The sequence below is a fragment of the Chanodichthys erythropterus genome, chromosome 20, assembly GCF_024489055.1.
Source record: "Chanodichthys erythropterus isolate Z2021 chromosome 20, ASM2448905v1, whole genome shotgun sequence".
Taxonomy (NCBI): Eukaryota; Metazoa; Chordata; class Actinopteri; order Cypriniformes; family Xenocyprididae; genus Chanodichthys; species Chanodichthys erythropterus.
The window spans coordinates 33,919,847-33,947,346 of NC_090240.1; the positions used below are offsets into that span (position 1 = coordinate 33,919,847).

Genomic DNA, 27,500 nt, shown 5'->3' on the forward strand with positions numbered 1-27,500 from the left:
GTTCTGTCATTCTATCAGTCTTTCTATCTATCATTCTATCTATTGCTCTATCGTTCGTTCTATCTATCCTTCATTCTGTCATTCTATCTGTCATTCGTTCTGTCATTCTATCTATCGTTCTGTCGTTCTATCAGTCCTATCTATCGTTCTATCAGTCATTCTTTCAGTCTTTCTATCGTTCTATCATTCTGTCTATCTATCTATCTATCGCTCTGTTGTTCTATCAGTCTTTCTTTCTATCATTCTATCATTCTGTCTATCTATCATTCGTTCTATCATATCGTTCGTTCTGTCTGTCCTAAATTCTATCATTCTATCTATCATTCATTCTATCGTTCATTCTATCGTTCTGTCATTCTATCTATCTATCTATCTATCTATCTATCTATCTATCTATCTATCTATCTATCTATCCATCTATCTATCTATCGCTCTGTTGTTCTATCAGTCTTTCTTTCTATCATTCTATCATTCTGTCTATCTATCATTCGTTCTATCGTTCTGTCATTCTGTCTATATCTGTCTATCTATCTATTGTTCTGTCAGTCGTTCTATTATTCTATCTATCTATCATTCTGTCAATCATTCTATATTTCATTCTATCATTCTATCTATCCCCCTTCTATCTTTAGTTCTGTCGATCATTCTATCTGTCTATCGATCGTTGTATCTATCATAATGGCATGTCATTGCAAATGACTTTTTAAAAGTAGTTAAATTTTTGTATTCATTTTTATATTAAAAAATACATTCAGAAGATCTTTCTCTGTTATTAATTGATGAACACCAGCCTGATGCCTCCATAACATTTTGAACAGAAATGAAAGGCATATGTAATTGGAATTGACATCTTCCTGCTTTTCTTTCATTCAGGTTGCGTCTGTGGAGCGTCTGGTGGAGAGAGCGGAGGTCGATTACTCAGACGACCCCTGGAGGATCACAGAGGAGCAGCGTGAATATTACACCAACCAGTTCAGGAGTCTCCAGCCTGACCTCAGCGCTCTCATCGTGGGTAAGGCAGAGATGAGACCCAGACCTATATCATCTCATACTGTTACATTTAAGACCTTATTTGGACAGTTTGAAGCTTGCATTGGTTTTTCTTTCAGGAACTGTTGCAAAAAACTTCTTCACCAAGTCGAAGCTTCCGATTCCAGAACTGTCGCATATATGGTGATGATAAAATCTACTCAAACATGCAAAGAACTGTTTCTTTGCATATGTCGAAACAATCATTTTTGTTCGATGTCCTTCAGGGAGCTGAGTGATGTTGACAAGGACGGCGCTCTCACTTTCCCAGAGTTCTGCACTGCCTTCCATCTGATCGTGGCCCGGAAAAACGGTTACCTCCTTCCCGAAACTCTCCCTGCCACGCTGAGACCGGGCTTTGTGGAGCCGGGTGTGGTTACAGCGCCACCATCTGAGGTATTCGATCTAAAACTCGCAACATTCCTACAGTATTTGCACCTGAAGTGTTTGATGGTGTTTAGTTTAAACTGTTTAGTGTTTCTCTTCCAGTATTATGTTTTATGATGCAACCAAGAGATGTGAGAAAGTTCAGATTGACAAGTTTGAACTGAGCTCTAAATGTGATTCGTTTCCAGGCGACTCAACCTCTCATTGTCTTTGATGACAATATGATGCCTGGAGCCAATCAACTGGTAGGAAGAACTTCATTGAACATGTTCGATCACAATGTTCTGCACATTTCGTCCCGTCCTTCTCCTTCTGTCTCTCTTTTGTTTTCACTATAAAAATACGCATGATGATCTGTTGATCTGGTGCCAGTGATTTGTTAAATAAATAAATAAAACTATATAATAAATAAGATTTGTTTAGTTTATTGCAGTGTTGTTTTAGTGTTATTTATATACAGTGATAGTATATATTAATATTTTGAATGAGCTACTTTTTATTTTAAGTTTTTTTGTCAATATTTCTATTTAGCATTCATTTATCTCTGTTTGTTTTACTTTTAATAATTTTAGTACTTTAAAAAATTATTACTTCAAAATATTTTAAAACAGTTAGTTGCCAATATAACATTTCTTATTTTTGTGTACATTTTTTTGTTTTTTTGTCTAATATTTATATTTTATTTCTGCTGTATTTCAATGAATGAAAACAATGTTTAATAGTTTTAATTTTAGTTAATATCATCACTGGTTTATTGTGATGAGAAAATTTATTTATTTATTTAGTTAGTTAGTTTGGAGGCTTTTACTGTTGCTATTAGTGGTAGGACAGAAAAATCAGTTGTAAAAAATAACGTTTGCACATTTGCTAATGGATTTATAGCTTCCATATGTAACAATAATATTATACAAGGATAATACAAAACAGCATGCATTAATTTAAAAATAATAATAATAAAAAAAGGTAAAAGTCATTATATAACTCTCTCTCTCTGTGCATGTCTATTTGGCTGAAGGCAGAGGGTGCTAATGAGTCTTATATGAGATCTCAAAAAGACGAAAATCCAACTTGTCCACCCCCTATAAATGAGTGAATCTGTGCTCATATCAGTCATTTTGTGCTTGCTTTTCATTTTCCCAAACAGGAAATGGGTTCTGTTGGCCTTCAGATGACCTCTAGACCAGGTGTGACTGCTAAACAGGATGTCAGAGATGAAACCAGGAAACCGGGTAATGAATTTAGAGATGGACGTCAATAAGCATGAACTGGATTAAAGGGAAAAAAATGAATGCGTTTTAAACAGTGGCCCAAAAATGATTTGTACACTTAAAGTCACTGTGTAACTGTGCGGATGAATATGCGTGTCCCACTGCTCATAAAACATTTACTACTAGACTTAAGAGATATAACCAGTTTAGATTGAGTTTCGATTCCCCAGTGGTTGGAGATTTAGCTGCTCCATGTCAACCTTTCTCACTCGTTGTGATACTGATTCCACTTACACAACATACACACACCAAAGTATCTGGATGAGACACATGAGCGAGTGACGTATTTATGCAATTTCTCACGAAAACCATAATTTTGAACAAAAAAAGTCACACACCTTTAAGTGTCAAACTTAAACACATGAAGTAAATTTTTTTAAAGTGTGTTTCTTTAAAGTAAAAGCCACTTGCTTTGATATTTTATCTAACACAATGACAGTCTTCAGCGTGCAAATATTTTTGGGACCACTCTTCCACACTTAAGAGGGCAAATGCCATGTAAACTCATTAGTATTCTGATGTAGACCTATTTCATTGCTCTTATTGTGCTTTTTTTTATTGCTGTGTCAGCAGAATTCAGCCCAAAGAGAATTCCAGAGCCGCATGAAAAGCAAATACAGCGTGTCAGCACTTTAAAACCAGGTGACTCACTGTCCTCAGGCTCAGCGGGTCACACACACGCCCCTGACCCACACCAGATCAACCCAAGCCTCTAATTTACCTGAGCTTTACTGTCTGTGTATATTAAAAGAAAAAGCTCAGGGGGAAAAAAAGACAATTCTGTCATCATTTGCTCATCCTCTTTTTGCTCAACCTGTATGACTTTTTATTTGTGGAGCAGCAATTTGGAGCAGAATTTTCCAGGGTGCTCTTTAAGTACTATAAATGTATCATAAAAGTAATCCATACTATGCATGTGATATATATTCCAAGTCTTTTGATGCCATGAGATAGTTTTATGTCAAAACAGACCAAAGTTTGTTATTTGCTGAAAATTTGCAGCAGGTTTGACATCATAAGCATTGGTTTTGTGTCTCATGTAACCAACACAACATTTTGAATATATGACAGTGCAAATGACAATTTAAGAACTACAGCTAGATCTGTCATATGACTTCAGAAGATCTGTAATAAAGCGCTTGGCTTATATGGACAACTTTTATGATATATTTTTAGTGCTTTTTTGAGCTCAAGAGAATCTGTCTCGTTTAATTTTCATTGTATGGAAAAGAGCAGCATGAAAAATCTGTGATGAGCTCAAGATTAGTTTACATTTTATTAAGAAATATATTATTATTATTATTATTATTATTATTATTATAAAATTTAAACCCTTTATATTATATTATATTATATTATATTATATTATATTATATTATATTATATTATATTATATTATATTATATTATATTATATTATATTATATTATTATATTATATTATATTATATTATATTAATTATATTATATTAATTATATTATATTATAGATTTTTTTTTTTTTGTTTTGTTTTTTTTTTTTTTTAGCTTAATAGCCTCCATTAATTTTCATTGTATGGAAAAGAGCAGCATAAAAAAAATCTGATGATCACAAAAGTAACATTTTATGTTGTATTTATTACAATTAATGTATGTAAGATGTAAAAGAAATGTATTATTATTATTAAATTTAAATATAAAGATATAAATAATAGTATAATTATATTATATTTTATTATATTATATAATTATATTATATAATATTATATTATATTATATTATGTTATTTTTAAACAAACCATAAAGTTATGTTGTATTATTGTATTATTTATGAATGTATTAAAATGTAATAAATGTATTATTATTATTATTATTATTATTAAATTTAAACCCTAATAATGTGTTTTAAAATGTGTTTACATTTTAAGAAATGTATTATTATAATTAAATATAAAAATATAAATAATAATTATTACATTATATTATATTATTAAACATTTAATTATTTAAACAAATAATATATTTTATATTTTTAGCTCAATAGTCCCTATTAATTTTCTTTGTTCAGAAAAGTGCAGCATGAACAATCTATAAAATTTCTACTTTTGTGTTCCACAAAAGAAAAAGTAATTTGGGTTTGTAATAATACTGACATAATTTTCTTTTCTGTGTGAATTATTCCTTATGATAAGATGAATCATGATTAAAACCAGACAAGTCACTACTGTCTGTTGTCCAATCATCACTTCTGGTCTTCAGATCAAGTTGAAGTCACATTTAGTGAGTGTAGCGGAGGCTTGTTTGTTATTTTCTCTCCTGATGGGTGTGATGTTATGGAGTATAACCTCTCAGCGCCTCAGGGCGTGGACACAAATCCTGTTATATCCACAGTGCTGACCTTTTGTTCTGATATTTCATGCAGTCTGCTCTGATCCAATAACAGCTTATATTTATTGAAGTGCCCAAATCCCTGGACGTTCACAAATAATCCCGCTCTCTCCCTGCTTTATTACTTCACTTTGAATGCAATGTTGATGTGCACTTTGCTTTCAAGATGATTCTTATGAAATGCTTGTTGGTAGAAGAGAGAATCAAAGTTAATTCTGAGTCTTCGTCAATGCCGCAGTGCATGATGGGATAGGAGACAGGCCTGTTTGAGGTGTTAACGGCAGCTGTAGGTGTTCAGATGGGGTTGTTTGGATAGTATCAATGCTATCAAGTGTGTTTGATGTTTTAGTGTTTCGACTCAGTGTTTCTGTTGAGATGTGAAATCTTCTGGCTAGAGAGAGCGGTTCAGCTCAGGAACGTCTTACAACTTCAGGTTTTCTTGTAGATGACGGGTAAATAAAAAGAAGAATACTTGTTATTTTGGTGTTCTTCTAGATGTTATTTCTGAACAGAATGAAGTCTGATGCTTTTCTTTGGTTTTTAAATGAAATAAATAAGGTTTTTCTTTAGGGTTTGGTTACTTTTATTACAGAAAAAAAATACTTTTTCTGTGTCACTGTGTAATTAACATACAACTGTTTTACAGATTCTCCACAAGAGCTTGATGCAAATATGAAGTCAAGAACACGACCCAGGTAAAAGCTTTTTAAACTCTCACTACCGCTACACTACTGTTCAAATGTTTATGGGTCAAATTTTCTTTTAATTAACACTTATATTCAGCAAGGATTGATTAAATTGATCCAAATTGACAGTAAATACATTCATAATGTTTATATATATATATAATATATATTATATATATATATATATATATATATATATATATATATATATATATATATATATATATATATATATATATATATATATATAATATATATTATATATAATAATATATTATATATTATATACAAACCCGATTCCAAAAAAGTTGGGACACTGTACAAATTGTGAATAAAAAAGGAATGCAATAATTTACAAATCTCATAAACTTATTTTTCATTCACAATAGAATATAGATAACATATCAAATGTTGAAAGTGAGACATTTTGAAATGGCATGCCAAATATTGGCTCATTTTGGATTTCATGAGAGCTACACATTCCAAATATGTTGGGACAGGTAGCAATAAGAGGCCAGAAAAGTTAAATGTACATATAAGGAACGGCTGGAGGACCAATTTGCAACTTATTAGGTCAATTGGCAACATGATTGGGTATAAAAAGAGCCTCTCAGAGTGGCAGTGTCTCTCAGAAGTCAAGATGGGCAGAGGATCACTTATTCCCCCAATTGCTCCACAAAATAGTGGAGCAATATCAGAAAGGAGTTTCTCAGAGAAAAATTGCAAAGAGTTTGAAGTTATCATCATCAACAGTGCATAATATCATCTAAAGATTCAGAGAATCTGGAACAATCTCTGCGCGTAATGGTCAAGGCCGGAAAACCATACTGGATGCCCGTGATCTTCGGGCCCTTAGACGGCACTGCATCACATACAGGAATGCTACTGTAATGGAAATCACAACATGGGCTCAGGAATACTTCCAGAAAACATTGTCGGTGAACACAATCCACCGTGCCATTCGCCGTTGCTGGCTAAAACTCTATAGGTCACAAAAGAAGCCATATCTAAACATGATCCAGAAGCGCAGGCGTTTTCTCTGGACCAAGGCTTATTTAAAATGTACTGTGGCAAAGTGGAAAACTGTTCTGTGGTCAGACGAATCAAAATTTGAAGTTCGTTTTTGGAAAACTGCGACACCATGTCATCCGGACTAAAGAGGACAAGGACAACCCAAGTTGTTATCAGCGCTCAGTTCAGGAGCCTGCATCTCTGATGGTATGGGGTTGCATGAGTGCGTGTGGGATGGGCAGCTTACACATCTGGAAAGGCACCATCAATGCTGAAAGGTATATCCAAGTTCTAGAACAACATATGCTCCCATCCAGACGTCGTCTCTTCCAGGGAAGACCTTACATTTTCCAACATGACAATGCCAGACCACATACTGCATCAAGTACAACATCATGGCTGTGTAGAAGAAGGATCCGGGTACTGAAATGGCCAGCCTGCAGTCCAGATCTTTCACCCATAGAAAACATTTGGCGCATCATAAAGAGGAAGATGCGACAAAGAAGACCTAAGACAGTTGAGCAACTAGAAGCCTGTATTAGACAAGAACATTCCTATTCCTAAACTTGAGCAACTTGTCTTCTCAGTCCCCAGACATTTGCAGACTTTTATAAAAAGAAGAGGGGATGCCACACAGTGGTAAACATGGCCTGGTCCCAACTTTTTTGAGATGTGTTGATGCCATGAAATTTAAAATCAACTTATTTTTCCCTTAAAATGATACATTTTCTCAGTTTAAACATTTGATATGTCATCTATGTTGTATTCTGAATAAAATATTGAAATTTGAAACTTCCACATCATTGCATTCTGTTTTTATTTACAATTTGTACAGTATCCCAACTTTTTTGGAATCGGGTTTGTATATATGATTAGGTTATGGTATAACTAGCTCAGTATAAAAACAATAGATGCGTATGCAATGTCCCCATTTTGAAAGCTAAGGAAACGCGTGTGTGTGTGTGTTACCCCCAGGTCATATTCCAGCACCTCCATAGATGATGCCATGAAGAAGGTGGAAGAGCCGCCCACTCCTCCTCCTCGACCCCAGAAGACTCACTCCCGCGCCTCCTCTCTTGACCTCAACAAGCTCTTCCAACAGAGCAGTCAAGGTTCACACCCTTCCCAACATTCTTTGAGCTTTTAACTGTATACACATACAGACTTTCATGTACTGAGAATATAAAGTACAGACACTGAGATAAAATAAAATGAATGTAATAAAAGTAAATGTATGCCGATGCGGTATTCGCGTGTTCTAGGGTTGTACTGGCACATTTGACGTTGAAGCACCATTAGCTTTTTGGATGCTTTCACTGCTGTTTTTGCAAATGTAGTGACAGTATTCACAGAGAAAATATTGAAAGTTTATTCTTTAAATGTATGAAGCTGCAGGTTTACACAGTGAGAATAATACGCTACCATACCAATGTTTGAAAAGAAAGAAAAGTATCTGGTTGAAAATCAAGTCTTTGTGGTTGTAGTTGTTAAATAAAGTTCTGGCCCCAGTTGTGAAAACCCACAGTAGATAAGAAAACCCTTAGTCAGTCTTAATCATTTTAAAGACAATATTACTAAAGATTGAGAGGTTTGTTGCAAGATCTGAATGACTCAAATGTGGTGAAGATTTGAGACACATGAACACACATTCTGAATCCAGCGCTATTAAACTGTCTGACTCTGAACCAACTAAATGTTTCAAAGAATACAATATTCATAAAGCATTGTTGCACTAAAGCTATAAACAGAGTCTCATCATTCTGTAAGTGCTCAGTGAGTTTTCATGACATGCAAATGATTAAAAAATCACCTAGTCTTGATTTTTAGTGCATTTTTTAGTGTTGATAAGATTAAGTAAAGACTCTTATACTCAAGGTTACATTTATTTGCTCAAAATGCTAAAATGTAATTTATTCCTGAAAGTTCAAAGGAACAGCATTTATTTGAGATATTTTAAAACATTATAAATGTCTTTACTACCAATTTAATGCATCCTTGCTGAATAGATCTTTTAATTTCTAAAAAAAACTTAACTGACACCAAAATGTTTTCTACAGCAGTGTGTGTGCGATTACTTCTCAATTGTCTGTAAGCTATAGATCATTGCAGTGTGTTCAGTACTGGGTTTGAAGTGATTTATAGTGCTGAATTGTTTTATTTAAATCTTATGCAGAATATTTGTGAACAGTCTTGAAAAAGAACATCACTATAGTAGCATCAGTTTTTCGTATAACTTTCTGAATATCTTCTAGGTGCTAAAGGTGGCTGGTTGCCTCCTCCTCCAGCTCTCCCTCCACGACCACCAGCGACACAGGTGAACTCCTCAGCAAATCCTCATTTAACGTATTTGCTGATGGCAAATCCAGTTTAAAATGTGATCTGTGCTTTTTAAAGGGGCTACATGTAAGAATTTTCATGTATGCAATCGCTTTTTTATTGCCAATGTGTGAACAGCTTATATTCAAAAAAATATTCTGGCTTTTCCAGGCTTAAAATGGGAGAGAATTGTATCCAGTATTTTGAAGTAATGAAAGTATCATGAAAGTAATCAAAACGGCTTCAGGGGGTTAATAAAGGCCTTCTGAAGCAAAGTGATGTGTTTTTGTAGGAAAAATATCCATTATTAACCTTTATTAACTCCCCTGGAGCCATATGGATTACTTTTATGATGGATGGATGTGCTTTTTTTGGGCTTCAGAATATTGGTTACTGTTCACTCCCATTATAAAGCTGGGAAAAGCCAGAAAAGTTTTTAATATAACTCTGATTTGTTTTACTTCCAAGCTAAGAACGAAAAAGAACTTCGCCGAGAGTATATCAGGGCCTTGAATCACGTTCAGTCTGTTGTATGTTACGTGTGCGCGAGTTTCTTGCTGCAGTTCACTTAACAGCCTTTGGTGTCGCTAATAACAAGGGTTTCTGAATTCTACATATAGCCCCTTTAAAACATGCTTGCTGTTTTCTAGCTTGTCATTAGCTGTTTGACCTCCATGTTCCAAAAACCAGCTTGACTGGATTCTTGATGGTAAAAAATGATCAACTTTGGTGTACAGTTCAGTTGATGTGCGGTTTATATCAGCTGTTTTACAGTAATTTTAAACATGGCTCAGATCTGTTTCATTGAATGGATAAATTTTAGTTTGCTTTATAAGATTTGATTATCTTCTGTACTTTACTGTTCTGTGTTACCTAATAACTTGTGTCCTTATTCAATGTCTCAGATCTTCAGCTTCATCCCTGGCTCAGAGAAGAGTTCCCAGAAGGCTGTTCAGCAGCCAAACTTTGCAGATTTCAGCAAGTTTAGTGAGGAGGTGAGTAGGTGTTCACATTGATCCTGCTCTCAAGTGCAGAAACTATTAAAAACACACAATTTATTAACCTCAGATATGAGAATCACTGAACTGGCATTTGAACCAACATTTAACTTCTAATGTGATGTATTTCTGACTGAATATCTGAATATTTAATTAATATTATTTTTTAGAGTAAATTTCATTTTTACAATAGTAAATGAATTGTGTATAGTAAGAATGAGGATATTTTAATTGATTTTTAATTTACCATTTTGGTGACACTTTAAAATAAGTTTCCATTTGTTAACATTAATCTTAGTTAATGTTAATTTCAGCATTTACTAATACATTATTAATTCAAATCAAAAAGTGGTGTCTGTTAATATCATTTAATAACATGATCTAACAATGAACAGTTACAGTGGGTACGAAAAGTATTCAGACCCCCTTAAATGTTTCACTCTTTGTTTTATTGCAGCCATTTGCTAAAATCATAGCTTGTAACCTTGGCCAGATCTGTGCCTTGCCACAATTCTGTCTCTGAACACTTCAGGCAGTTCCTTTGACCTCATGATTCTCATTTGCTCTGACATGCACTGTGAGCTGTAAGGTCTTATATAGACAGGTGTGCGGCTTTCCTAATCAAGTATAATCAAACACAGCTGGACTCAGATGAAGGTGTAGAACCATCTCAAGGGTGATCAGAAGAAATGGACAGCACCTGAGTTAAATATATGAGTGTCACAGCAAAGGGCCTGAATAGGACCATGTGATATTTCAGTTTTTCTTTTTTAATAAATATGCAAAAATGTCAACAATTCTGTGTTTTTCTGTCAATATGGGGTGCTGTGTGTACATTCATGAGGAAGAAAATGAACTTAAATGATTTTAGCAAATGGCTGCAATATAACAAAGAGTGAAAAATGTAAGGGGGTCTGAATACTTTCTGTACCCACTGTAGATATTGTATTAACTAACGTTAACAAAGATGAATGAATTCTGTAACGTAATGGGCGTCGTTGACGTTATTTTATTTATTTCATATACATTATTAATTACTATGATTCATAATATAATGGTATTTTAATTTATATTATGATATTTGGCTCAATCCTTGTTGTAAAATTAAAGACGAGTATTTTTTTCTAGGTGATTTATTCCAAAAAAATAAAAACTATATGCATGGTCTCAGCCATATTTGTTAAAATATTAATATCCTAAAAAATATTTTGCTAAAGGAATATATGTAACCCATTTTTCTAAATATGTGTTCGTTCCATGAACTCAAATCTGTCTATTTAATAAAATAAATAGGCTCATTGAAATGATATATAGTGAAATTCGGCACACACACAGTCTTCCTGCTGTCTGTCATCGTTTCTTTCTCAGTTATTAATTATGTGTCCTCTTTGAAGAGTCTGAACTTCCTCTTTCCAGTGTGTGTGAACACGCCTGCACCTCTTCGCCTGTGTCTCATGCCACTTCTGTGCACACACACTCGCTGCAGTAACCTGATGTGTGTGTTCTCATGTTTCTGTGGCTGCAGGCTGGGAAGAGACGGCAGTTTCCCACAGTTTAATAAGAGTATAAAGCCACAGGAACCCAATGAAAACACACAGACACAGACTCTCATCAGCGTTACACAACCTCGTACGCTCACCGCTGCGGGCCGTTCTTACCTCAGCTTGCATTTCACACACACTGTTTTGACAGCACAGGCACCTGCAAATATCTGTGCTCAAGCCCTGTCCGTGAAAGCTAATACTCATATGAGATATGAAGATATGAGCGTAGACTCTATATGAAGGGATTCTGGCTTGATCAAATACTCATAACTCCGCTGAAGCCTCCAAAGACCTTTAACCGTCTCGTACCGCAAGGGTTCCTTCATCTTTATGGCCTTTTTACCCCTTCATGCTTTTAACTTTTGGCTTCTGTAAAGCAGTGAGAGGGAATGTGATCACTGCGTGAAATTCATTTGTCATAGATGTGGGTTTCTGAGGTCATTATTGGACAGAGAAGCACAGTGTCTTAATCAGGCACGATCTGACATGTACGTTTCCAGAAGCAAGGAAGTCGCTTTTTTTGCATTTTAAAGGCATCATTGTTGCATGACTTATTTTGGGATCATAGTAAATTATTAGTGTTTTAAAAAGTTAACTTTATGATGGCAAACGTAATCTAAATGATTTGGTACATCCCTAAATTACTGTATTCATCTTATATTCAGGGTCTAGACTTCTAGACCCGCAACAATAGTTGGCACCAAATACACGTAAAACGAGTGTGCCAGGAAATATGGTGTGTCCCAGTGTAATGTTTTTCATGTCCACAGGTTGAAGCGACCCCAAAAAAATTATATTTATCCCCTTGAATGTGCATTTTAACAAGGAAACTCAGATTTTACCGGCGGAACTCGGGCTGGTTTTTATTGGGCAGGTTTTGTTGTGAAAACCTGGCAACCCTGATCACGAGCACAAAAAAACAGGGTTACGTTTTTGGGTTAGTTCACCCAAAAATGAAAATAATGTCATTTATTCCTCACCCTCATGTCGTTCTACAGCCGTAAGACCTTCGTTCATCTTCGGAACACAAATTAAGATATTTTTGATGAAATCCGATGGCTCAGTGAGGCCCGCATAGGGAGCAATGACATTTCCTCTCTCAAGATCCATTAATGTACTAAAAACATATTTAAATCAGTTCATGTGAGTTCAGTGGTTCAATATTAATATTATAAAGTGACGAGGATATTTTTGGTGCGCCAAAAAAAACAAAATAACGACTTATTTAGTGATGGCCGATTTCAAAACACTGCTTCAGGAAGCTTCGGAGCGTTATGAATCAGTGTATCGAATCAGCTGTTCGGATCACCAAAGTCACGTGATTTCAGCAGTTTGACACGCGATCTGAATCATGATGCGATACACTGATTCATTTGTGCTCCGAAGCTTCCTTAAGCAGCGTTTTGAAATCGGCCATCACTAAATAAGTCGTCTTTTTTTTTTATTCTCGTCGCTTTATAATATTAATATTGAACCACTGTACTCACGTGAACTGATTTAAATATGTTTTTAGTACATTAATGGATCTTGAGAGAGGAAATGTCATTGCTGGCTATGCAGGCCTCACTGAGCCATCGTATTTCATCAAAAAATATCTTAATTTGTGTTCTGAAGATGAACAAAGGTCTTACGGGTGTGGAACAGCATGAGGGTGAGTAATTAATGACATTATTTTCATTTTTGGGTGAACTAGGGATGTCCAGATCCGATCACGTGATCGGAAATCGGGCCCGATCATGTGGTTTCAGACTCGATCGGAATCGGACATTACCTCCCGATCAGGACTCGGATAATGTATTACGCAACGGTTCTCGGTAAAAAAAATCAAACCGGTTCTCCACTTACGCACTTGCACTGCGGTCCATCTCGAATGAAGACGCATCTATTGGTTAATATGGTTTGTTTAAAATAGCAACGGGGAAAACAGACACAGTTCAGATAATGTATGTTTCAGTCGATGGATGCACAAAACGTTACAACAACGATAATCAGAAAGCGTGGACAAAACAGTCACTCTTTGTAAACTGTTAACTGCGAGTGCCGTCTGCTGTAATGTCCAGTCATTTACGTCGTCATCACCCGGGTGTTGATAGTGCGCGAGCGCAGGTGAGACCAGAAAAGCACACGTTGCTGTCTGTATTTAACAGATAAAACTCATTTAAGCCTTGCTGATTTAAACCTTAAAGAAGAAGACGCGAAAGAGAACTCGCGCGCGCTGTGAGAAGATTTGTGTGCGCTCATCCGAAGCGCGCACACGCTTATTCCAGTCAGCGCGCAAATACCGAGTTCTCTTTCACGTCTTGCGCATCGGCGGACAAATTCATACAAAAATTATGTCAACATGCCCGTCCTAGTGAGTATCCTAGCAAACATAGTCGGTTATGTCTTAAGTGAACGTATATTAGTCGAGAAAGACAGCGCATGTGGAACAGTATAGGTATGTACTGGATCGTGCATGTCTTAAAGGGAAAAAAACTATTCCTGCTGCCTGTATTTAATGTTAAATCAAACAACAAATAACAAAGAAATCACTCACTGCTCTTGACTGAATAGTTTTTGTAACTTCAATAATGATTAATCTTTATTTATTAATTAAACAGTAAAGATAATATGCAGTGATATTTTATATTTGATTACCATTTGAAAACTGTTAGATACCTGAAAAAACCTGAAAAGCACTGTTCCTGGATCTGTTTTTTCGCTCTTCTTTATTCTTTTTTATGTAGGCTATTAAGTATCGGATCGGGACTCGGTATCGGCAGATACTCAAAATCAAATGACTTGGACTCTGACTTGAGGGCAAAAAAACGTGATCGGGACATCCCTAGGGTGAACTAACCCTTTAATTACTCTTCCTCATGTTGTTCCACACCTGTAAGACCTTCATTCATCTTCGGAACACAAATGAAGATATTTTTGATAAAATTTGATGGCTCAGTGAGGCCTGCATTGAGAGCATGTGACTACAGTAGTATAGTACAGTAGTGAAGTGATGAGAATACTTTTTGTGCACCAAAAAAAAAAACCAACAATAACTTTATTCAACAATATCTAGCACTCGTCACTGAACTAAACACTGCTTCATGAAGCTTTATGAATTTTTTGTTTCGAATCAGTGGTTTGGAGCATGTAACAAACAATCTCAAACTGCCAAAGTCACGTGATTTCAGTAAACGAGGCTTCGTTACGTCATAAGTATTTGCAAATATCAATGGCTCATAGGACTTTGGCAGTGCTCCGAACCACTGATTCGAAACAAAAGATTTGTAAAGCTTCGAAGCTTCATGAATAATAAACATAAATCTAAAGAACAATGACATGTTTTTGGAATTATTTTATCTTCAAGTTTATCTATGTATTTTATACATCCAAGATTGTGAGAGAATAATAAATAGGAAATACTTATTTATTTTTATTTTCAATAAAGTAGTATTAAATAATAAAAATAATAATAACGGACTTGTTTTTGAAAATGATTTACCTTCAATTTTCTGTATGTTTATACTTTGAGTATTGTGTCATTAGCTTAACAAACTCCATTAGAATCGATTACGAATCGTGTCTCTTGGCTTGTTGACCGCTATTTCTGTGTCGTCGTTTATCATACTTTGTCACAGTTGCCGTAAATCTACCATCTGTCCTTCGCTATGACATGTTTTCCCTCCTATAAGTTCCAAGTTCTGACAAAGATTTTGCCCGCATCTACCTGTATGATCTGACCTGCTGTCAAATTTTTACCTCTCTCGTATAAAATTGACACATGATCTCATTTTGGTTCTTGACCTGACAGCTTCTGATTAATTGTATCTGGGTTCAGTTTCATATATCATTTGATTTCTTTCTCCTTTGCAGCTTTTTATGTCCCTTGTTAACTAAAGACAACTCAGCAGCCCTGAGCTGATCATTAATGAGTTGAGCTTCAAGAGCTCAGGGCACATGTCATGGAAACACAGTCTCAGAAAACATCCTCCATCAGTTACTTTCCACTCGTTTATGTCTCAGATCTCTGTTTCCTTCAGGGGAAAGCGCTCAGTCTTAATTAAACTCTGAGATATTTCTGAGCAGGAACCGAGAGATTCACGTTTGACCTTGAATCACACCATCTTGTCTTATCATCATCATCATCATCATCATCATCATCATCATCATCATCTCTCCGGAGTGCTGAATAATGAGAGACAGAGTATATTTAAGCAGTATTCAGTATTATGATGTGATATTATTGAAACATTCATGGTTTGTTTCAGTCGCTGTTACAGAAAACACTTTATAATAATTTGTCGACATATTCAGTTCATATGCAGGGCTCGAATTGAGGGGGGATGCAGGGGGATCAGGCCTGGATTTATTTATAAGCTATTGCTTGTTTCTGCATCTTCTTCACCTGTGTTTTGATCAGGAGATTCAGTTCTCTTTCACAAGATGTGTAATAGCGCCCCCTACATTGTAACAGTGAAAACACGGAAAGCCGTATAGTCTCATCTTTGGTGGGGAAGCATTTTCTCATAAAAGACGAGATAACTCATCAATAGCGGGGAAAGAGTTCATTATTATTATTATTATTATTATTTAACTCTAATAGTAAAACACTGTAAGACAATTACTATCTAAATTAACAAAAAGCTCATATCTCTGTATTTTGTCATTTTATTCATAAATCATTACTATTGGTCACCCTTTATGTCTGTCTATGGGTTTTGCAAATATTTAACCAATGAAACATGTTAAAAAGAGCTTGTGACTGAACCTTGTCAAACTGTCAATCAAAGCTCATAACTCCGCCCCGCCTCTACCGTGAATGTAGTGCCGCACGCAGTTTGAAACGTCTCTGCTTGTTTGCAATGCAAATGTAAAAAATAAAAAAATAAAGAACTGGTTCTTTGAATAAGAACAGTGTTTTCTTTACTCTAGAAACATTATATATATATAAAGTCAAACCAACATTTATTCAGACACCTTGAACATTTCATTCAGTAATACAGTTTAAAAAATGGTAATAAAATTATGACAAGATCTCAGAGTTAAACTGTGTCAGAAAAAAAAAATCTTAATTATGTCAGATAACACTTAATCAAAACATGGTCAGGTCAAAGTGTCTGAATAATTTTTGGTTCCAAATTTTTATAAATTTTATCAATGGTAGTCCACTGAATGAAGAATTTTTCTGTAAAATATGTCACAGTTTACTTTATTTTGCTATCCTCACTTACACAACTTAAATAAATGCATGGTTGCAAGTTATAAAGTAGAATTTATTGTTTTAATTAAACCTTTTAAGTTGCAAACATTATTTTGTTGACAATAATGTTGAGCATTACATCAACTTTATATTGTCTGTAATTTAAACTCAAATATCTGCGTTAGTGGCTTTTTTTTTTATTAGGTTGTAGTAACTTAATGAAATTATCTTGATAACTCCGGAAATTAGGTAGTTTCTAGTTCCCAGCATGCTTTACATAAGACTGGATAATGAGAATAAATGTTGAAATTAAGTGTTGATTTATTTGTTTTTAGTGAAGGGAAAGACCTGTTAGTGTTTAATGCTGTTATGTTTTCTGTAATGTTGAAGTTTATGTTTAGACTACATTGACTCTATAAGCAATGACTATGATAATGCCAGCGACAAGAAATATCTTACTTGTTCATTAAATATACATGTTAAATAAGTTGTTAGCATGTGCTATGACAGCTGTTGATTTGAACTGAAATAGATCAGATTCCAGGGCTATAGTAGAGGCTCTGGTAGTTATGCTACAAATTAAGTTCCTCTAACTCAATGTAGCTTGTTGGTTTAACGTAAATTCACTCAAAGTTGTCACAATTTAAAAATTAAATTGGTGCAAACTGTTGCGTTAATTTTTTTGTGGAGCCAACACATTATTGACTCATAACTTGTGTGAAGCTCTTCATCTTGAGATCATCATGAGATTTTGGCCAAATGACAAAAAAAAAAAATGAGCGCCCACGTAGCTACAATAAACTTTATGACTTTTAAGTTGATAAAAATGTAAAAACGGCACCAGTGCAGTTTAACAGTGTTGTGTGTTATGTAAAACTTATAATGGAAATGAAAAATTCTCTACATATGGTAATTAACTAACTTTAAATTACAGCATTTGGCCAATCAGAACTCAATATTGTGACGAGCTGCATGCGCACAAAGTCATGCAAGCTTGTTATTTAGGGTTATTGTTAGGTTTGACAGAAATGTCAAAAAAAAATTTTTTTTTTAATATAATTTAGGTATTGAACAAAAAATAATAATTTTTTATATTTTATATTTTACCTTCGGTTTTCTAGATGTTTTTATAGTTATTAAAATAATATTAAGTTTGGGAGAGAATAATAGTAATATTTATTATTAATTTTATTTTATTTTCAATAAAGTAGTATTGAACAAATATATTGAATAAAAAGTAATATAAATTAAAGTCTAAAAATGTTTTATGAAGTTGTTTTACCTTAAATTTTATGCTTCTGTATTTTTATGCTTTTTGGAGTATTGCATCAGAATCTATTATAAATCATGTCTCCTAAAAGTTATTCATTTATTTAAATATTTTTTAGTTTTAAAAATCTATTATTTATTTATAAAAGAACCTCAAGGCCAGTGCCTTGGTTTCTTTTGTTCTCTCTTTTTCTCCTTGAACTTTGCTCTCCTCTCTGCATTGGATTAGTAAACAGAATTAATTCTCTGTGCTTATTCCTTTATATTTTGTCTTATATTATCATGTGAAATGAATTCACAGCTCATTGCTTTATTCAAACAACAGGTGGCGCTGTTGTTAATGCAGATAACAGTATCCATGTGCTAAACAGCTTTAACTGACCAGTTCAGTATATTTTGACCCTCTCCGACTAACCTTCAGCTCGGTCACATTTTTCCAAGGCTTTGTACTCTTTGTAGGAACACTTGTTTTTATTCAACACTCCTTTGCCCATGTAATGGTCCTTCTCAGTTTTATAGGCGGCGGTGGGCACCGTTACCTTCGCGCGGCTGTATGGTGGTCGTAACTCTTGTGTTTTGTCCCGAGGGTACGGCTGGATGGGTGTAATAACTCGTTGTGTGTCGCAGCAAATCAAATCGTTTATGACTTGCCAGACAAATTTACAGCCTCTCAATCGGCCTGTTTCTGCTATTACTTTTCATTGTGCCATAAAGAACAGATTCCCTGTGCCACAACGACCACAGTCCTGGGCGGCAGGGCCTTTTTAGCCAACGTATTGCATTTTTTTACAAAATGATTGAATGTTTACACAACACTGACAGAGTTTGATAGCGTGGAAATATGGGCGTTCCAGTCTCGCATGATTAAATGAACAGCAGTCATATTTGTGTGAAATACAGCGGCGTAAGTGGGATGTTGTCAGCCAGAGAGGCTTTACTGAGAATGTCAAGATTGATGTTGTGCCCTCAGTGATCCATAAAACGTACACTGTGTCGTATCTGAGCCAGCGTATAGAGAGAGCTGTGTAATTCACTTTAAAGAGCGAGGAAAGAATTTAATGCGGCCTTCACTTCAATGCCTCTACTTTTTCTTTGCCCACATCCTCTGTTTGAGAAACTCAGAAATTGCAGCTTTTGGAAAGAGAGGACTAAGGGAAAATGCAGACTATTATGCCCCTATTATGCTATTTTAAATGTTCCTAATTTTGTTTTGGAGGCTCCTACAACAGGTTTACGTGCATCTAAGGTCAGAAGCACTTTAATTTTCTCATCATATCCATTGCAGCATCAGCTCTTTTCTCACAGTGTCTGAAATGTTTCAATAAATGCCTCCTTTCTGGAAGCCTGCTCTGCTCTGATTGTTCAGATGGCCCAGTCTGTTGTGATAGGGCACACTTGGCTCCTTTGCGGTCAAAAGTGACATTTTTTTCAGGAAAACCAATGTAATTGTTTTGTTTTTTTTTCCAATAATTTTTTTATTAAAGTTTTTATAATTTTGAGGGGATTGTATAATGCTATGCAATATTTATAACATTTTATGAGCTATATTTCCCTATTGAAAATAAAATTTAGCATTTAAAATCCAACTTTTAAGGTAGATGTGGGAGTAAAAAAAGAAAAACTTATGTAATGCCATGGTGTAACCACTAGATTATTATATACCTCTATATAAAAAGGCTTATAAAATCTATAATTGTTTTTAGACATAAATACTTCTTTTTATGAAGTTGTGGATTTGGATTTATACTTAGACATTCTCAAAGACTACTTATTGTCAAGGTTTAGATTTTTTTTATTTTTTTTTGTCTATGTTGACTTGAAGTGTCAGTTTTTGCATTAATTTTACTGCAGTCAAACCTGAACACAGAGGAGGGCATTTTGTTACATTTAACATAAAATAATGGTTTCCATAAAAAATCTAATAAATGTTCTTTTGAACTTTCTATTTATCAACAAATTCTGAAAAAATATCACGGTTTCCACAAAAATATGAAGCAGCACCACTGTTTTAAACTGATAATAATCAGAAATGTTTCTTGAGCAGCAAATCAGCATATTAGAATGATTTCTGAAGGATCATGTGACACTGAAGACTGGAGTAATGATGCTGAAAATTCAGCTTTGATCACAGAAATACATTACATTTTAAAAATATATTAACATAGAAAAGTTTTTTTAAAATTGTAATAATATTTCACAATATTGCTGTTATTACTGTATTTTTGATCAAATAAATCTTGGTGAGCATTAGAGACATGAAAGAATCTCACCAATCCTGTTGTCTTGGTTAATATTACAAATTGCTTTGGAAGCATTGAAACATCGAAAGCCTCCTGATGTCAAACTCCTCATCCTCTTACAGCAGGAGACTGTCGTGACAGGAGCTCTCAGCACTGAAGACCTGGCACCTCCCAAATCGGTAAGAACTGACCCCTTTCCATTAAACGAGCACCTAACACCTCATCTGAGCCCCTTTAAATAGGGGTTCATATCTCACAGATGCTGAGACATGACCATAATGCATCTTCACATGCTGATCTTCAGTGTACTGATGATTAGGGCATGTTTGATGATAGTTTACCCATATGAGAAGTTTCTCTCAAGGTCTACTTCAAACATTTAAACCACTTCCCAGGATTCCACAGTGTTACACCAGGGCCACGCCCCTCAGAAGCCAGTACGAAGAAAACTCCATGCTGATAGCCAGAGTGCCACGCCCCCCTTGGCCACGCCCTACTCTGCTGCCACATTGACCAAATCTACACAGAGGTGCATCTATCTTTTTTTTATTCTTTTTTTCTTTTTAACTAAAAATGAACAAGAATGGCAGTGTTTACAATAGCATAATATAGCTTATTAAAATAATAAAATTAATTAAAAGTAAATAAATAAAGCAAATAAATTAGAAAAAATGCAATAATAATATTATAAAATGTATTAACTGTATAATATAAAATATTAAATATACAACAATGTCAATGTTTACAATAAGTATTGACAATAACTTAACAGATGAAGGATTACTTATACAAATAAAAAATAAAGCAAATATGTAAATGAGAAAAAATAAAAATATAATAATATATTAAATAAATAATAAAATGCATTAAATATACTATAATGACAAAGTTTACTACAATATAACTACAATAACATTTTAGCTTAAAGATTACTTATAATAATTTAAGCAAAAATATAAAAAATACAAAAAAATGTATTACATGTATAATACACAATATATCATATAAATCAATGGCAACGTTTACAATAAGTACTGACAATAACATATTACAGCTTAAAGGTTACTTATAAAATTAAATGAAAAATAATAAAATATGTAAATGAGACATAAAATACAATAATAATAACATAAAATATATCAAATATATAATATAAAATATTTAACGGAATGGCAGTGTAACTATGATATTATTATTGTATTTTTCTTTTCTAATATATATATTTGCTTTTTATATTTTTAAGTAATCTTTAAGGTATAATATGTTCTTGTAATTTGTAATATATATTACATTATATTACATATACATATGTACATATACAGTCAAACCAAAATGTATTCAGGCACCTTGAACATTTCATTCATTAATACAGTTTATTCACTATAGTTTAAAAAAATGGTAATAAAATATGACAAGATCTCAGAGTTAAACTGTGTCATAAAAAAAATAATCTTGATGTCAAATAAGCAAATAAGCAAAACATGGTCAGGTCAAAGTGTCTTTAATCAGTTTTACTGGTAGTCCACTGTATGAATAATTTTTGGGTATAATATGTTACAGTTTATTTTATTTTGCTATCCTCACTTACATAAATGAACTATAGTGTCCTGCACCCACTAGTAAAAATATATGAAAAATATAAAAAAATGTCTGAATAATTTTTGGTTTGACTGTGTATATATATATACACTATTATTATTGTAGTTTCTAATATATGAAGCAAATATTTACATTAGAAACTACAATAATAATAGTAATATCAATTATTAAGTATATAATATTAAATATAAATTCTAAAATGAATACATCAATCTAATCTTACACAATACATCAGGGAACAAACAGCATGGATCAGTGATTTCTAAATGCTAAACAAGTGGGATCATGAATTGAACATAATGAAAAGCTCATCCACACATGCAAACTCCGGTCACGAATATCTGGTGTTGTGTTCAGGCCTCCACCCAAGCAGAAGAGAGAGATCCAGATGGCCATAAGGAAGAACCGAGAAACCAACGCAGTCCTGACACGTCTCAACAGTGAACTGCAGCAACAGCTAAAGGTGCGGCAACCATATCCACACACAGGAATAGTTCTGCTTATTCCAAGCAGCATTAAGAAATAAACGCCGGCCATTGATGCTTAAAATGTTAGCAGTCTCAAATGATGAGATCTGTCTGCTCACACATTAGTTTTAGGTTAGTTTTCTAGTTAGGCAGCACATACTATTTCCAACACCCCAACCCAGACCGATCAGATATCTCTAGTCTTGTATCGAGTGCATGGCGCTTTTATATATATATACACAGACGGCTTGTGTCACCCTGAAGAGTTATTGAGTGACTGGAGATGGTCTAGAGTTGCAGCCCTCAATTTATTCAGAGATCTGCTCAATGAACACACACACACACACACACACACACACACACACACACATACACACACATGCACACAGGCTTTCTGAAAATGCAAGCTTGGACTCCGGCTCAAGCAGTTGTCTTCTTTAAAATAGTGCATCCTACAGCAGCTGTGTGTGTGTGTGTGTGTGTGTGTGTGTGTGTGTGTGTGTGTGTGTGTGTGTGTGTGTGTGTGTGTGTGTGTGTGTGTGTGTGTGTGTGTGTGTGTGTGTGTGTGTGTGTGTGTGTGTTTGAAGTGAAGGTGAGCATCAGAATGTGCTTGGAAATGCATTTTACCACTGACAGTGAGAGCAGAAGTGAAAGAAAGTGAGGGAAATGAAAAGTGAAAGACGCTAGACTCTTGCTCATAAATGCCCATGTGCAGATCAGGTTGCACTGCATTCTGGGGAACAGTTAACCTGCAGACCGCTGCACGATACGTTATGAATCTCACTTTAAGACCCCGATATACTCATGGCAAAGTTTTGTATCGTTCTTCGTTTAGGGGTAAAATCGTTTAGTTCAAAATACGTGAGCAGAGATGTACTGTATTACGAATGGTAGTACGAAGGTGTTTTGAAGCTGGAGTGAACTTTTTATGAGAGTTTGGCAAGCTGTTTCAAACACCCAAAACGAACAAAAGACAAACTTTGTTTTGGCCTGATTTTGTTCAAAATGAAGTCACATCAGTTCGTTCTTCGATTTCGTTTGAAGTATATTGGGGCCTTAAAGGATTAGTTCACTTTCAAATTAGCCCAAGCTTTACTCACCCTCAAGCCATCCTAGGTGTATATGACTTTCTTCTTTCTGATGAACCTTAATCGGAAGAAATATTAATAAATATCCTGACGCATCTGAGCTTTATAATGGCAGTGAGCGGGATCAGTGAGTTTGAGCTGAATAAAGTGCTTTCATCCACATCCATCCATCATAAACGTACTCCACACTGCTCCGGAGGGTTAATAAAGGCCTTCTGAAGTGAAGCGATGCATTTGTGTAAAAAAACTTAAATACGGAAGGCGGTCTGGCAGAAGCTAGATATTTTACTTCATAACTTGTTAAATGTGGATATTTTTTTACACAAACACATTGCTTCGCTTCAGAAGGCCATATTCGATTGGTAATGCATACTGTCATTATAAAGCTTGTATGCGTCAGGATATTTATTAGTATTTCTCCCATTGTTTTCATCAGAAAGGAGAAAGTCATATATACCTAGGATGGCTTGTACGGAAGAGGATTAGGGCCAAGCAATAATAAAAAAAAATGAAACTATCTCGAGATTAAAGTTTTTAAATTTTGAGAAAAAACTTGTTAAATTTCGAGAAAAAAGTCAAGATAAAATGTTGAGAATAAAGTCATTAAATTACGAGAAAAAACTCATTAAATTTCGAGAAAAAAGTCAAGATAAAATGTTGAGAATAAGCTCGTTAAATTATGAGAAAAAAGTAGTTAAATTTCAAGAAAAAAGTCAAGATAAAATGTTGAGAATAAACTTGTTAAATTACGAGAAAAAACTCGTTAAATTACGAGAACAAATTCGATAAATTATGAGAAAAATGTTGTTACATTTCGAGAAAAAAATAGTTAAATTTCTAGAAAAAAGTCGATAAAATGTTGAGAATAAACTCGTTAAATTACGAGAAAAAGTCGTTAAATTACGAGAAAAATGACGTTAAATTTCGAGAAAAAAGTTGAGATAAAATGTTGAGAATAAAGTCATTAAATTACGAGAAAAAAGTCGTTAAATTACAAGAACAAATTTGTTAAATTATGAGAAAAATTTCGTTACATTTCGAGAAAAAAGTCTAGATAAAATGTTGAGAATAAAGTCATTAAATTATGAGAAAAAAGTTGTTAAATTATGTGAACAAATTCGTTAAATTATGACTTTTTTCTCTAAATTTTATGAGTTTTTTCGCATAGTTTAACGAGTTTATTCTCAACATTTTATCTCGACTTTTTTCTCAAAATTTAACGTGTTTTTTCTCGAAATTTAACAACTTTAATCTCAAGATGGTTTTATTTTTTATTTTTTTTTGCTTGGCCCTAATCATCTTCCGTAGGCTTGAGAGTGAGTAAAGCTTGGGCTAATTTTCATTTGAAAGTGAACTAATCCTTTAAGAAAGTATTTGTTTTTTCTCTTAGTTTTGAGAACATTCTTTTTTTATTTAATTTGTACATGTATACAATTAGCATACACTAAATGTATAAATGTAACTATATATTTAAATATATATATGTAAAGCTGCAGTCTGTAACTTTTTTTGGGGGGGTTAAAAATGATCCAAAATCAATTTTTGAGCAAGTACATAACCAAACAGTGTTCAAAACTATCTCCTTGTAATAATGTTTCCTAATCTCTATGGTACTAGTGGGTTTCCACGGGAAATTCAAGCATGCAGCCGTTCGTCTTTGCGTCATTACGTCACGTCTGTAAACATAAAGAAAGAGTCCCAGCTAGTAGGCTATATGGCATGTGAGACGAATCATTTATAGCCTTTTCTCACAGCAGCTGCAATAATTAAACTTATCATTTTGACGGTGCATTGTATGACGTGACAAATTAACATTAGAGATTAGACTGTTCAGAAATTGAAATCTACACACTCTAAAAACTGCTGGGTTAAATATGGACAAAACCAGGGATTGGGTTGTTTTTACCCAGCCATTTTTTTCAACCAATTTTGGATTTATTTTTTTAGCCAGCAATATATTAATATAGTAAAAGGCATGTTTTTGCTCACTCCCAAATAGGGGCAAATTTGTGGGGCATTTTAAGCTGAAACTTGACCAGACCAGAGACTTATATTACATCATGTGAAAGAGGGCATAATAGGTGCCCTTTAACCCAACCTGCTGGGTTTGTCCATATTTTACCCAGCTTGGGTTTTTTTAACCCAGCATTTTTTAGAGTGCAGGTAACGCTAATACATGCTAAAACCACAGTCACACAATTATTTAAGTAAATTTTCAATTACAAAATAGAGTTATTGTAAGCTTGTTTTGCTGTAACAGTTAGACATTATTTAAATATAATTGACAAAATATAATCTTTTTCTTTCAATTGGCTGGAGAAAATAAAGTAGCTGGTGTAGCTGTACAGTACGACAAAATAAGAATATGATGTCCGTGAGGTGAATGCATGGATAGTTGATTCTTATTAAAATATATACTATTTTTTCTAAATAAATAAAAATAAAACACTAAATCAGTTATTTTAAATGCTTCAAGTGAATTTAGGCAATTAAGCGTTATAATGTACCGTGTGAAAAATGGATGTTCATTTTGAAATTTTTGAAATGTAACAATGTTATTAAATTATTAGTGTTTTAAAGATTAACTTTGATTAAAGTGAGCATTAGATGATTGCAAAGGTGGTATACATGTAAAAAGAGAAGAATTGAGCATGCACAATGATATATCCACAATTGCCTATGAATTTCATGGTGGCAATGCATGATGTCTGACACATGTATGTGGTGTCAGATACACTGATACAGCAGAAATCCAACATCTGTATTAGAAGAAGCAGGCAGACCTGTGCAGATATTTGAGAAGATGTTCCTGACGGGTGTCGAATGACATGAGTTGAAGGAGGTTTGACAGTGTGTGTCCATCTGTATTGTTCTAGATACACGATATACGTGACTTTAATAACAAATGAAGACAGGTAGAAATAAATGTGTCTGTGAGTGTCAGACCAGTTGCTTTCATCCTTTCTGTTTGATGTCATCTGAAGGTCATGACCTCAGGTCACTTTGTCTAGCAGTGGCATTCCTCATGTGACAAATGTCTGAGTGCTCACCAACATTTGTCAAATGAGGATCAGCTTGTTAGAGCTCAAGTCATGGATCACTAGTACTGTTGCTCATGCTATTACTCGTATAAAGTTAGCAACCACTCAGGCAGGTTTAGCATGTGCACACACCAAATCAAGTTACTTCGCTCATATAAGCTTTAGGGGATGTGGATATGGATAAAGATCTAGATCAGATCACTTACTTTTGTCTTCAGGTCACAATGATGCTTTATTTAATTATTTATTTATGTATTGATATCATACAGGCCTGAAGGTATGGAAGCTTGTTTCCGCCAAAAATTAAAAAGATAATTGTGACACTTTATCTCAAACTCGCAATTCTGACTTTTTCTTGCAATTCTGACCTTTTTGCTCACAATTCTGACTTCCTCTCAATTCTGACTTTTTTCTCACAATTCTGACTTTTTTTCTTGCAATTCTGACTTTCTGCAATTCTGACGTCTTTTTTTCAGAATTGTGAAACAAACTCGTAATTCAGACTTTTTCTCGCAATTATGACTTTTTTATCGCAATTACGAGTTTATATCTCGCAATTCTGACGTCTTTTTTTCAGAATTGTGAAACAAACTCGCAATTCAGACTTTTTTTCTCGCAATTCTGACTTTTTTCCGCAATTACGAGTTTATATCTCGCAATTCTGACGTCTTTTTTTCAGAATTGTGAAACAAACTCGCAATTCAGACTTTTAATCGCAATTCTGACTTTTTTCTCGCAATTCTGACTTTTTTCTCACAATTCTGACTTTCTCTCAATTCTGACTTTTTTCTCACAATTCTGACTTTTTTCTCACAATTCTGACTTTTTTTCTTGCAATTCTGACTTTCTGCAATTCTGACGTCTTTTTTTCAGAATTGTGAAACAAACTCGCAATTCAGACTTTTTTTCTCGCAATTATGACTTTTTTATCGCAATTACGAGTTTATATCTCGCAATTCTGACGTCTTTTTTTCAGATTTGTGAAACAAACTCGCAATTCAGACTTTTTTTCTC

The 27,500-nt window shown here is 34.2% G+C and overlaps 1 protein-coding gene across 2 annotated transcripts in view; it reads left to right on the forward strand.

Annotated features, from left to right (window-relative positions):
• The window catches only part of reps2 (RALBP1 associated Eps domain containing 2), a 54,604-nt gene that overhangs the window by 25,584 nt on the left and 1,520 nt on the right, over positions 1-27,500 (forward strand). Inside the window, exons 6-18 of one of the 2 annotated variants that reach the window (XM_067371067.1) lie at positions 874-1,012; positions 1,110-1,173; positions 1,257-1,425; positions 1,605-1,661; positions 2,561-2,645; positions 3,258-3,326; positions 5,695-5,743; positions 7,721-7,857; positions 8,998-9,059; positions 9,967-10,056; positions 20,414-20,470; positions 20,687-20,820; positions 22,248-22,353. In XM_067371067.1, coding sequence (XP_067227168.1) covers positions 874-1,012; positions 1,110-1,173; positions 1,257-1,425; positions 1,605-1,661; positions 2,561-2,645; positions 3,258-3,326; positions 5,695-5,743; positions 7,721-7,857; positions 8,998-9,059; positions 9,967-10,056; positions 20,414-20,470; positions 20,687-20,820; positions 22,248-22,353 — 1,218 coding nt within the window. The remainder of the gene's footprint in view (positions 1-873; positions 1,013-1,109; positions 1,174-1,256; positions 1,426-1,604; positions 1,662-2,560; positions 2,646-3,257; positions 3,327-5,694; positions 5,744-7,720; positions 7,858-8,997; positions 9,060-9,966; positions 10,057-20,413; positions 20,471-20,686; positions 20,821-22,247; positions 22,354-27,500) is intronic. The other variant, XM_067371068.1, reaches the window with a different exon arrangement.